This window comes from Dipodomys spectabilis, unplaced genomic scaffold, assembly GCF_019054845.1.
Source record: "Dipodomys spectabilis isolate Male_0828 unplaced genomic scaffold, ASM1905484v1 ptg000155l, whole genome shotgun sequence".
Taxonomy (NCBI): domain Eukaryota; kingdom Metazoa; phylum Chordata; class Mammalia; order Rodentia; family Heteromyidae; genus Dipodomys; species Dipodomys spectabilis.
In genome coordinates, this window is record NW_024870832.1 from 4109034 (window position 1) to 4122353 (window position 13320).

At 45.4% G+C, this 13320-nt stretch overlaps 1 protein-coding gene across 1 annotated transcript in view; it reads left to right on the top strand.

Annotated features, from left to right (window-relative positions):
- Window positions 1-13320, top strand: part of Galnt10 (polypeptide N-acetylgalactosaminyltransferase 10) — a 235968-nt gene that overhangs the window by 195409 nt on the left and 27239 nt on the right. The window contains 3 exon segments of the mRNA XM_042692394.1: window positions 2814-2999; window positions 8973-9156; window positions 11717-11834. Coding sequence (XP_042548328.1) covers window positions 2814-2999; window positions 8973-9156; window positions 11717-11834 — 488 coding nt within the window.

Genomic DNA, 13320 nt, shown 5'->3' on the forward strand with positions numbered 1-13320 from the left:
CCTCAGCCCCAAGAGTGCTGGGATTACAGGCATTCCCAGTGTGTTGTGATTCTTTATATATCCTGGATACTAGTCTATCCCAATACACAATTTGAAAATACCTTTTTGTTTGCTTTCATGTTCATGGCTACTACCACTTGAGCCACAGCTCCACTTCTGGCATGTGGGGGGGGGGGGTGTGGGTGTGTGGGCCGGTGTACACATGCATGCTGTGTGTGCACATGCATGTGTGTGTGTGCACATGCATGTGCACTTAATTGAGGAGTCTCAGGACTTTCCTGTGCGGGCTAACTTTTAACCTTGATCCTCAAATCTCAGCCTCCTAGTAGCTAGGATGAGTCACTAGTACCCAGCCACTTTAAACTCATACATATAGACCTTTTATCTGTTTTAAGTTAGTTGTGTATGAGGTAAAGAGATAGACCTAGCACCATTTGTTGAAAAGACTATTCTTTCCCTAGTCCCAGGCCATTGCGTGGGTTTAGGGAAATCAGCTGATCATAAATCCAAGTGCCTATTTTGGATTTTCAGTTTTGTTCCACTGATTTGGATTGTCTGTCCTTGTGGCAATATCACAGTCTTAATTGCTGTAGCTTTACTGTAGGCACAATCAAAAGAGTGGAGTCAAGAGGAAAGGAGTAGATGAATGAAGAGACAAAGGGGAGAATGCCAGTCAAGAGTGCAATGTATCTCCTATGAAATGAAGAAGAGTGAGGGAAGTGGTGGGGAGGGGAAGGATGGGTGAGAATGTTGAAAGTGTTGACATGGATCAAGATATATTGTAATTCATGCACTGCTTTGTTAAATGGCCAACTACTTTGTACAGCTACTTAAAGATCATAATCAAAAAAGAAAAAAAATTAAAAAGAAATCAAGAAATGAGTCTTCCAACTTTTCCTTTGCAAAAGATTGTTTGGGCTATTCTGGATCCCCTGTAGTGCCATAGGAATTTTAGAATCCATTTGTCAATTGTTAACTCCTGCAAAGAAGTCCCCTGTGACTAACGGCAGTAAGTCTGTATAGCATATTCAGAAGACATTGCCAAATATCGAGGATTTGCTAATCCTTGAGCAAGGGCTATTTTTTTCCCATTTATTTTTGGTGTGAATCTTCAAACAGTGTTCTGTAGTTTTAGAGTATATAATTTAGCACTTTTGCTAAAAATGTAAGTGGTATTTTTATCATTCTTAATTGCATTTTGTAATTGTTCATTATCTTGTGGCATATGCGAATTCAATTGAATTTTAAGTTTTGACCTGAATTCTGAAGCCTTGCCAAGTTAGACTGATTGTTCTAGTTTCTTTGATAATTTATAGGCTTTTCTATGTCAACATTATGTCATATACAGCTAAAGAAACTGTTACTTTTTTTAGTCAATTCAGCCTTTGATTTCTATTTTTACTAATTCCACTTCCTTAGAATCCTAGTATAATGAAAAAAAAGTTGTAAGTGTGTTCAGCTTTCTCTTGATTGGAGGAAGAAAACACTAATTTATCACTAGGTGTGACATAAACTATAGAGTTTTTTTTTAGTCATCCTAGAGTTTTCATAAAGGGCCCTAACTTTGCTTAAAATTGAGAGACATTCTCCAGGCTTTGGTGGTCCTAGCTACTCAGGAGGCTGAGATCTGAGGATCACAGTTTGAAGCTAGCCCAAGCACATAAGTCTATCTTCAATTAACCACCAAAAAGTTAGAAGTTGAGGTGTTGTTCAAGTGGTAGAGCACCATCCTTAAGCAAAAACACTAAAGAGCCCTAGGCTGCGAGTAAGCCCCAGTCTGGCACTAAAAATAAAATAAAAATAGAAGCAAATCAAGAGAGCCCAGCATTAAGGCTGGAACTTTCAGTAGAAAAAAAATTATTTATTCAATTAAACCCCCCCCCCCATGCAATCCATTCCCCACCACAATAAGTAAAAAAGAAAAATGCTGTAATGTGCAGTCAGAACATATGGAAGTACCTGTTTGAGATCCAAGGGGAGTTGGGGAACCAAAATGGCTTGAGACCAGTATCTCTTACTCATTTTACACATTGCCTGCAGCACTAGCAGACCCCCCCACTGCTACTACCACCACATTTTACCAAAGATGTCAGCGTCATCTTCATACATATGGCCAACTGATTTAGCCCTGACAGAAAAAAGAAGGGCTTCATTCTTCAGTAATGTTAAAACACATTCCCGAGACTTTATTTGGACCTGCTCAGGTATAACCATCCCTAAATCAGTCATAGTAGTGAAAGGAATGGAATACTGTGTTGGTTAGGCCTGAGCTATCCAGGGGAAAGGTTAAGCCCTACTAAAACTGGGTGGACTTGAGAAGAAAAAGATCATATTCCTAAGAAAAATCCAGAAATTGAGAAGGAAGATCTCTTAGTTTTTCAATTCTGGCACATGAACTCAAGGCCTGGGCCTTGATCTCAGACCTTCCCTGATTTTTATTTTTTATTTTATTTATTTTTTGCACAAGGCTAGTGCCTACCACTTAAGTCACAGCTCTACTTCTGGCATTTTAGTGGTTAATTGGAGACCAGGGTCTCGCATACTTTCTTCCCTGGAATGCCTTCAAATCGCAATCCCTGGATCTCAGCCTCTTGAGTAACTAGCTTTTACAGGCATGAGCAACCAATGGTTCAGCCTTTGAGCCTCTGTTTCTCCATTTGTAGCATGCAGGTGAGAATCACTATCACTTTTGACTCTGTCAGTCAATGGGCCAGTGTAGCTGAAAGCTGTACCTGAACTGTGAAGTCTGGTGCACAAGAATGGTTACCAAGCAGTTGTTTTTGACCCATCTCTCCTCTGTGTCTCCCTTACAGAACACCTGAAGAAACCACTTGAGGACTACATGGCCCACTTCCCCAGTGTGCGGATTCTGCGAACCAAGAAACGAGAAGGCCTCATAAGGACCCGGATGCTGGGGGCTGCAGCAGCAACTGGGAATGTCATTACATTCTTGGATTCACACTGTGAAGCCAACGTCAACTGGCTACCTCCCTTGCTTGGTAAGCAGGGGTGAGGAGGGGAAGCCTAGAGTGAGCCAGCTTCCAAGGGCTCCAGTCTGCTTCAGGGAGGCCCCATGCCCGCTGCCTTATCTGTTTGAGAGCATCCTGCAGAATGCCCAATAGCATAAGGGATTAGGAGACTCAGGGGTGTTGCAGGAGACCTTAAAAATGCAATCACTCCTGTCCCTTCATATCACAGAAAGGGAAACTGAGATTCAGAGAAGGTAAGTGTTGGGCAGCTCACTGGTGGCTCATGCCTGTAATCCTAGCTACTCAAGAGGCTGAAAGCTGAGGATCAAGGTTCAAAGTCAGCCCAGACAGGAAAGCACCATGACACTCTTCTATCCAATTAACCACCTAAAAGCCAGAAGTGGATCTGTGGCTCAGGTGGTAGAGCCCTAGCCCTGAGTGACAAAAGCTCTGGCATGGTACCTAGGACCTGAGTTCAAACCTCAAAACCAGCACAAAAAAAAGAAAGAAAAGAAAATGACAGGGTACTTTCCGTAGATCACTTTAAGTTTTGCAGGGAAGCAAGCTAGCACTGTATACTGTTAAAAGTCATAGAGGCCCAGGGTCCAATGGCCCAAATCTGTAGCTTTAGCTAGTCAGAAGAGATCTGTGGATCAAGGTTTGAAGCCAGCCTGGGCAGGAAAGTCCCTGAGACTGTAATCTCCAATTAACCACTAAGAAAGCTGGCAGTGGAGCAGTGGCTCAGTGGTAGTATACCAACCACGCTGAGCAAAAAAGCTAAGGACAGAGCCCAGGCCCCTGAGTTCAAGCCTAGTACTGGCACCAAACAACAACAACAACAAAAAATCTTTTAGAGGGGACATCTCTATGTCAAAAAGCGGAGTTATTGTTTACTGTGCCATTATAATGAGCCACACAGGTTATACACACCATCTAGGCCTCACAAGAATATGAAGGTTGTTGTTCAAAGAAAGTAAGATTCAGAGATACTGAGTGGCTCTCTTGTCCCTTCAGGCCCTTGGTGTCAAAATCACCAGCTGTCTGGTTCCAAAGTCTGATCTTTTTCATAGTCACACACTGATTCCCAAGTTCAATTCCATCTAGAATTTGTGGCAGATATGGTGGGGAGCCTGCAGGTAGAAGGCAGCATGACCCAGAAGTATCTGCCACAGCCTGTGGGCAGGGAGATACGGGGATTGGGGACTGGGTGTTGGGTGGCATAGCTACTGGGCCAGACCCAAACCAAGGACTTCTAGCATCGTGAAGCATTGAACCCATGCTGCCAGGCCAGTAAAGTTATCTTCAAACAGACTGTCAGGCCAGGGCCATCAGTGGAGCCAGTTGGAGAAATTACAAGTCTAGAAAGAAAGGTGAGCTCCTGAAGAGTGAGTGATCATCTGTCCATCACAGAGAGTTTCAGAGAGACGGGAAGTTGATAAACTTTAACAAGGGGTCAGAACCATCTGAGAGAAGCCAGGCATGGTAGTTAGCATGTATATAATCCCACCTGTTTTAGAGGGAGAAAGGAGGATTGTGAGCCTGGAAAAGATATCAAGACATATCTCAAAAGCAAAATACAAACTAAAGGTCTAAGGCTGTGGCTCAAGATATAGATCACTGCATAGCATGTGTGAGGCTCTGGGTTCAATGCCTGATAAAGGGGGGGGGGGGGATTTTTGTTGTTGTTGTTTCGTTGCCATACACTGGGGCTCAGCCTGTAACTGTAACTAGAAAGTTGAGATCTGAGAGTCATTGTTTGAAGCCAGTGCAAAGAGACAAATCTACAGATTCTTTTTTTTTTTTTTTTTTTTTTTTTTTTTGGTAGTGGTGGTGGTCGTAAGGCTTGAACTCTGGGCTTGGGCACTGTCTCTGAGCTCTTCAGCTCAAGGCAAACACTCTACCACTTGAGCCACAGTGCCACTTTCCAGTTTTCTGGTGGTTAATTGGAGATAAGAGTCTACAGGACGGGCTATGAAGATGGCTCAGTGGAAGAGCTCTTGCCTTGCATGCATGAGGCCCTGGGTTCGATTCCTCAGCACCACATAAGCAAAAAGAAAAAAGCTGGAAGTGGCGTTGTGGCTCAAGTGGTAGAGCGCTAGCCTTGAGCTGAAGAGCTGAGGGATAGTGCCCAAGCCCAGAGTTCAAGCCCCACAACCGGACCCAAAAAAAAAAAAAAAGAGTCTATGGGACTTTGCTGCCCAGGCTGCCTTTGAACTGCAATCCTTAAGTCTCAGCCTCCTGAGTAGCTAGGATTACAGGTGAGCCATTGACACAGCAGATCCACAGGTTCTTATCTCCAATTAACAAAAATAAAAAGTTTGGAACTGGAAGACTGGAGGTGTAGTTCAACTGGTAAAGCACCAGCCTTAAGCAAAAAAGCTAAAGGATAGTACCCCGGCCCTGAGTGCAAACCTCTCAGTACTGTGGTTTTGTGGTTGCCAATCCTGGAGTTTAAACTCAGGGCCTGGGTCCTGTGCTTGAGCTTCTTTTCTCGTGGTTAATGCTCTATCACTTGAACCAGAGTTGCACTTCTGGCTTGTTTTTCTTTCTTTTTTTTTTTGGAAAAGGGGAGGTAGTTTAACGGAGATAAGAGTCTCATGGACTCTTCTGCCTGGGTTAGCTTTGAACTGTGATCCTCAGACCTCATCTTCCTGGTAGTACCAGCATTTTTTAATCACCTAGACTTGTGAAGAAACACTATCGCACCTTACCAGGTTGGTTCTGAGTCAGGAGAAGGGAGTGGGGGGAAATCTCAGGCTGTATTTCTGACCAGCTCCCAATGGATGCTGGTCCAGTGACCACACTGAGGAGTATTGGCACCATTCCAGGGGTGAGAATCAAAAGCCAATCCCACACAATTAGCCAGGGATTTGATTCCTGACCCAGTTCAACAGGGAGTTTTATGATTCGATTACATGCTTCTGACACTCAGCTCCAGGATCTCACAGGCTTTGGGGGAAAAGAAAAGATGTAACCCAGAATTTCTGGGAAATTGTTGATTTAATTAAACCAAGAGACAGTCTACATCTGCCTCTCATTACAGAAAAAGAAAAAAAAAAAAAAGAAAAAGAAAAGCCTCCCCATAAATTGCCTCATTTGTGGTCCTGGAAGAACAAGCCATTTGTAGGGTCATTCCCTGACTCATAAAGAGAATGAAGTAGTGGGCCACGAAGCTGAGCTCCTAATCTAAATAGCCCTTAACTCTGTTTCTATGGAAATGTATGAGGGCAATTTTCATAATCTGCAGACTGCATGGAAGAAACAGCCCCCTCTTTTTATTCAGCTTCCAACAGAAATGTTAGTCTGTAGTGTGAATTTACAAGTCTCTCCCTCTAATAGCAGCAGCTGACAGAGTGCAGCATGGCTATTGTCTGTGAAACCATTAACAACTCCATGCTGGGCTCACTCTGCCTTCTTTCAAGATTAAGTATTTCTGAGCCTAAGAAGGATTTAGCCATCTCAGGAAAGACACTGCTGACCATCATCCTCTTTTCCCTCTTCTTCCTTTTCTTCTTCCTCCTCCTCTTCCTCCTTCTCCTTCTCTCTTATCTTTTTTCTTTCAGCATGGCTCTGATAGTTTCCTTGCATTTTAGGTCATACCCACACTGTCCCTTAACTTTCTTTGCTGAAGCTTATCACTCTACCACTTGAGCCACAGCTCTCCACTTCTAGCTTTTTTGCTGGTTAATTGAAGAGGACTTTCCTGCCCAGGCTTGGCTTTTGAACCTCAATCCTCAGATCCCAGCCTTCTGAGTAGCTAAGATTATATATGTGAGCCAGGTTACAGTGGCTCCCATATCCACATGTAAATGTGACTGTTAGACCATCTCTGATGGGTGTATGTGTGCATGTGTATATACTAAGGCTTGAACTCAGGGCCTAGGCACTGCCCCTTAACTTTTTTAAAACCCAAGACTGGCATTCTACCATTTGAGCTACAGCTTCACTTCCATATATGTGCTGATTAATTGGAGCTAAGAGTCTCATGGACTTTCTTGGCCTGGCTGGTTTTGACCACAATCCTTAGATCTCAGCCTCCTGATTAGCTAGGGTGACAGGCATGAGCTACTGATTTTTTAAGCACTTTGTTGCAGTTAGAAATAGATCAGGCAACTCAGTGTAATACACAAATGCACACACTTATGCCACATGACTGACACCCACTGAGAGCCTTTTATCTGTCACACTCTCTCTTATTACCTGAGGTGGGGGGGTGGGTTGGAGTTTGTTTTTGTTTTTTTGTGCCAGTTCTGAGGCTTGAACTTAGAACCTGCACACTGTCCCTGAGCGTTTTTGCTCAAGGCTAGCACTCTTACCACTTGATCTACAGCTCCACTTCCAGATTTACTGAAGAGTCTCACAGACTTTCCTGTCCAGAAAGTCTTCAAACTACAATCCACAGATCTCAGCCTCCTGAGTAGCTAGGATTACAGGCATGAGCCACCAGCTCATGGCTTCACTGGTTCTTGGTTCATTACACCCTCATCCGCATCTCCACACACAATTGATTTCATAACCCATCTATGGATCATGCCTTGAGATTCGAAAAGCAGAATGTAACTCCTTTATGAAACCTGTACTGTACCTTGAGGAAGTGTGGGCCCTGGTAGCTGCTGGTTTGCTCTGGCCCTACAAAGGACCCCCATTGCTAGTCTTGAACTTGACTCCTAGCCCAGAGTAGCCTAGAGCTCCTAGCATGGCCTTCTTGCTCCTATGACAGTTCATCACACCCAATAACTGCCTTTACTCCTGCTATAGTCAATGCTTCCTGGAAGGAGGGACTCTAAGGGGAAGCAAACCAATGCTGCAATTCAGTTGGTAGGCTGGGCAGAATAACGGAAGGAGAATTAGTTTCCCCTGGCTGGACAGCTAACTAGGTCAATGCCCTCATTTGCTATCTGGACATCCCCCAACTTATAGCATTGTGCACTTCCAGATGAGAGGACTCATGACTTCCTGGACAGTCCATTCTCTCTCCCATAGCTCTGCCTGATTGCCCAGTTGAGCTGAGCACCTCACACCTGTAGTCCTAACTATTCAGAAGGCTGGGACCTGGAGGATCTCAGTTCAGAACCAGCTTAGACAGAACATCCAAGAGATTCTTATCTCCAATTAACCAGCAAAAAACCAGGCTGGAGGCGTGGCTTCAGTGCTAGGGCCTCAGCTATACCACGTAGGTGAGCAAACGTAGCTGAGCAAGAATTCAAGCCTGAAATTAAACTGAGCTTAAGGAGAGCCATCTGCTTGCTTTTTACAGCCCAAGGAACTGTCAAGGCATATGGTCTGCCATGAGGCGCAAGTGTTGGCATGCCAGGCTGCTTACAGCCATGAGTCAAGATTGGGACTTGGAATGAGAAACCTGACAGGGTCAGACTGGAGATTCTCCCAAAAGGAAATCAGTGTCTTCCCATAGTGTACTGTTCATCCTCAGGCCTCTGTACCCAGTACCATCACACATGGTTATATCGTTCAGAACATCCTGGAAGGCAGGGCCTTGTAGCCCATTTCATAGAGAATGCTGTGAGATTGAAGATGTTATTTGTGGGTCCGCCTCAGGTCTGGAATGGAACACCCTCCCAGCCCCCCCTTCCTCCCCACCACATCCCTGCTTCAAGCCTGCAAGGATCCACCCTTTATCTCTGTAGATTCCCAAACCCAGAGTTCAGAGACATTGTCCAAGAAATGTTAAAAATGACTAGACGGGTGTTGGTGGTTCACATCTGTAATCCTAGCTGCTCTAGAGGATCTGAGAATTGGGATTCAAAGCCAGCTGGGCAGGAAAAAGTCCATGAGACTTTTGTCTCCTGTTAACCACCAAAAAGCTGAAAGTGGAGCTGTGGCTCAAGTGAGAGCCAGCCTTGAATGAAAAAGTTCAGGAACAGTACCCAGGTCCTAAGTTCAAGCTCCAGTACTGGCACCAGAGAGAGAGAGAAAGAAAGCTACAGAATAGGAGTGAGCCTTTAGCTCCTACCTCATCTAACAGGCATCTCTTGGCTACTTCAGACCGCATCGCTCGGAACCGCAAGACTATTGTTTGCCCGATGATCGATGTGATTGATCACGATGATTTTCGGTATGAGACCCAGGCAGGGGACGCCATGCGGGGAGCCTTTGACTGGGAGCTGTATTACAAGCGGATCCCGATCCCTCCAGAACTGCAGAAAGATGACCCCAGTGACCCCTTTGAGTAAGTATGAGTGATCCAGGCCCCTCCCAACATACAACTCAACATCATTACACCTCCTTCCCAAAAGTACAGCTTCTGGGCCCTAGTCAGTATAGCTTGTGACATTCTCTCAAGCTCCTGGACACCCAAATTGCTCTTTGGAGTCAATATCAGAGTTGGCCAAGCAGCATTTGGGGTGTTAGGAAGGAATTTGCAAGAGTTCTGGGTTTGGAGCAGCCCCATCATCAAAACTAGTCTTGCTGGTGGCTCACACCTGTAATCCTAGCTACTCAGGAGGCTGAGATGTGAGGATCATGGTTTGAAGCAGAGGTGAATAGAGTCCCTCGTGCTGTCTGTCTCTCAGGCCTGGTGCCCAGATAAAATCATCATGTGCCAGGCACAGTGCTGAGCTCTGCACCTGACCCAACTCTACCCCCCAGCAACCACAGGCAGGGAATGCAATTATTCCTGCTTTCCAAATGGGCTCCATGAGGTCTCAGGTCACAGAAGCATCTGTCTGCCTTGAGCTTACCATCATCCTCTTCTGTCCTCTTGGAAGTGTTTGAGAAGCCCAGTGGCTGTGGGGAGGAGAAGAGGAGGAGAATCACAGGGGCCTAGGAGAGAATGGGCTTACCTGCGTTAATGATAGCGTGGAGCTGAGCCAATAGCAGAGCCACCTTTTCTGCACTTCTGTCCTTCTTATCAGCAGGGGGTTCACCGTCCCTTCAAGCTGCCCTCTGAGCTCCCATGTTAGAGGGATCAAGGAGACCTTTGATCTAAGGCCTTTTTGGCCGAACTTATTCCTTGTTGTTACCGTGATAAATGGGCTGAAATTTAGTGGCTTTCACACAATGCTGGAAGTTCCAATGGCCGAGAGTCTAACATGAATCTTACCAGCTAAAATAGGCGTTGGGAGAACCCATGTTCTTGACTTTCCCAATTTCTGCAGGATGCCCATGTTCCTTGGCTCACACCCCGTCCTCCATAATGCAAGTTAGAAGCATGCCATCTTAAATCTAATTGTTTTCTGTTGCCATCCTCTCCCTTGCTACCTCTTTCATTATAGCATCTCCTTTTCTGCCTCTCCCTCTCCCACCTCCTTTCTTCATCTCTAAGCTCTGGTCATGTTGAGCACATGTGATTACATTGAACTTGCCAGAATAATTTCCCCCTTTCTTGTGTGTGTGTGGGGAGGGGGGGTGCGCACACGCGCTAGTCCTGGGACTTGAACTCAGGGCCTAGATATTGTCCCTGAGCTTAAAGCTAGCACTCTACTATTTGAGCCATAGCTCCACTTCTGGCTTTATAAATGAATATATAAATAAATAAATAAATTTTTTGAAAGATAAAGTGGGCCACAGCTCTGCTTTTGGCATTTTTGCTATTTAGTTGGAGATGAGTGTCTCACAGTCTTTCCCGAGTGGCCTCAAACTATAATCCTCAGCTCTCAGCCTCCTGAGCTGCTATAGGAATGAGCCACTAGGGCCTAGCTGATTTCCCCATTTCAATGTCATTAAACTTGATCACCTGTGCAGAGTCCCTGTTGCTTTGTAAGGTTACATATTCATGGTTTCCAGTGATTAGCACGTTGACATTTGGGGGAGGTGGGTGGGGGCATGGCTGCCTCCTCACTGTTGGGACCCTAAATAAATCCCAAGTTCTCTGTGCCTTTACCCTCTTCATCTAAGAAAGGAGGTGAGGAGTGGATAGAGTTCCTGCTGTGCTCCTGATGGCAATCTCTGATGTTGTCAAGGAAGGCTCAGGAAGAAGAGCTGGGGGACTGAGTGATGGGCAGTGGGGGTAGGAACAGAGTCCAGGCACGACTTCAGTGGTTCAGACATTGGCTGTCTTTTGACCTCTTCCATTTTCATTGTATTTACTCACTGCTATTAGAGCCCCTCTTGGTCCAGAGCTATGATTTAGCCAAAACCATGCCATACAAAACCAGTGCCAGCCTCCAAGCCTGATCCTCAGTTCACTTAAATTCTTGAAGAATAAGACTAATAGTAAGCCAGATGCCCATGACTTATACTTGGAATCCTAGCTACTCAGGAGACAAATCCAGAGACTTCCATCTCCCATTAACCAGCAAAGTACTGGATTGGAAATATGGCTCAAATGATAGAGCCATGAGCAAGACAACCAAGCAAAGTGTAATACCTGGTTGGTTAAAAATCAGCCTTTATGCTGGGCACCATGGCCTCATACTTGTAAATCCTAGTTATGAGGATTGTGGTTTGAAGCCAGCCTGAGAAGAATGCCTGTGAAGATCATATCTCCAACTAACCAGCACAGTGGAGCTGTGGCCCAAGTGGTAGAGTGCTAGCCTTGAGCCAAAAAGCTAAGGCACAGCACTCAAGCCCAAGGGCGCACGCACACACACACACACACACACACACACACACACACACACAGCCTTTAGGAAGAGAAGTTGTAGGTCAGAAAGAAGAAGGGCCTTCCTGTTCCAGATAGACCTGTATTTAAGAAGCAGCCATGTGGGACACCACTAGCCACCAGGAGAGTCGTGTCATCAGGCTTCAGGAAACCTGTGTCCTCATGTCATGTTCTTCTTCCTTGAAAGGTCTCCTGTGATGGCCGGCGGCCTCTTCGCCGTGGATCGGAAGTGGTTCTGGGAGCTGGGTGGGTACGATCCAGGCCTGGAGATCTGGGGAGGAGAGCAGTATGAAATCTCCTTCAAGGTGAGTCCACACTCAGAAGCCCCCTTCTCCTGGGCAGCCTTCTTAGCCCCAATCCTGATGGGCTGCCTGTTGACCATTTGAGGCCTGAAGGGTTCTGTAGCCTATTCTGCTTCTCAGATAAATTTAGGTACTTCTTTGAGTGGGGGTACATCGGGGGCAAAAGCTGCTTGTGGGGTGCCCTTGGGCTGCCGAAGGCTGATCTCCAGCACTGCTCTGACTGGCCTGTTTTGCCTATCTTCGTAAGATGAGAAACGGACATCGTACCATACAGGCCTTGAGCAATACTCTGCTCTGAGAATGGTCCCATAGCTTCCAGATTGGCCTCAGTGATTCCTGGCCACCTCTCAAATTGTTTTGTGTCTGTTACTGCAGGCGTTTGACACAAGGACTAGTGGAGAAAATCGCTAGTCATAGAATACAAAAGGCCTAGATTAAAGGTCTAAATAGCTGTGTGACTTTGGGCAAGTTAGATTATTTCTCCAAGCCTTCTTATTTTCCTCATCTGAAATATGGTGGTGATGATGATGATGAGGAGGAGGAGGATAGCCTATAATCCTAGCTACTCAGGAGGCTGAGATATGAGGATTGCAGTTCAAAGCCAGCTGGGATAGGAAAGTCTATAAGACTCTTATCACGAATGAACCACCAAAAATGCCAGAAGAGGAGCTATGGCTCTAGTGGTAGAGCACCAGCCTTGAGCACAAATGCTCAAGGACATTGCCCAGGAGGCCCTGAGTTCAAGGTTTAGGGTCAGCACTAATAATGTTTATAATACTTCTCTTACAGAAGTCCTGTGAAAACTAAGTGAGATAATATAGAGAAAGTGTTTAGCATGCAGCCAGGAACACAGCCAGCAATTAATAATTGGCAGGTGTTATTAAAGATGTAATGAATAGATGTTTGCTGTAAGCTGCCTTAATTAGCCTGTTAGGCCATAGAAGCTGTCTGACAGTAATTATAAAGAAGTTACTAGTTAATTATCAGTTAGGAACTTGAGTCCACATTCTCTTCTTTATTTGTGGGACTCTGCCTTGCTCTAAGATGAAGAAAGCTAGGCCTAATGAGGAGAAAATTGGTTTGCCCTGTGCTTGTATGGTTGAGGACTTGGCTAAGGCAGATACCAGCCCAGGAGCAGTGGTCCCCGCTTGAGCCATGACTTTGGGGCTAACCTGATAGCCAAGATCAGATTCTAGTTCTGCCTCTACCTACCAGCTGTGTGATCATGGGCCAGGACTTCTTACTTCCCTAAGCCTTGCTTCTATAAATGGATTTAGTGGGTGCTGGTAGCTTACGCCTGTAATCCTGGCAACTCAGGAGACTGGGATAATCACAGCTCAAAGCCAACTTGGGCAGGAAAATCCATGTGAGTGACTCTTATCTCCAATTAATTTTAAAATTAAAAAACAAAACAAAACAGAGTGGAGTTGTGACTCAAATAGACCACTGGCCTTGAGCAAAAAAGCTAAGGGAACAGTGCCCAGGCCTT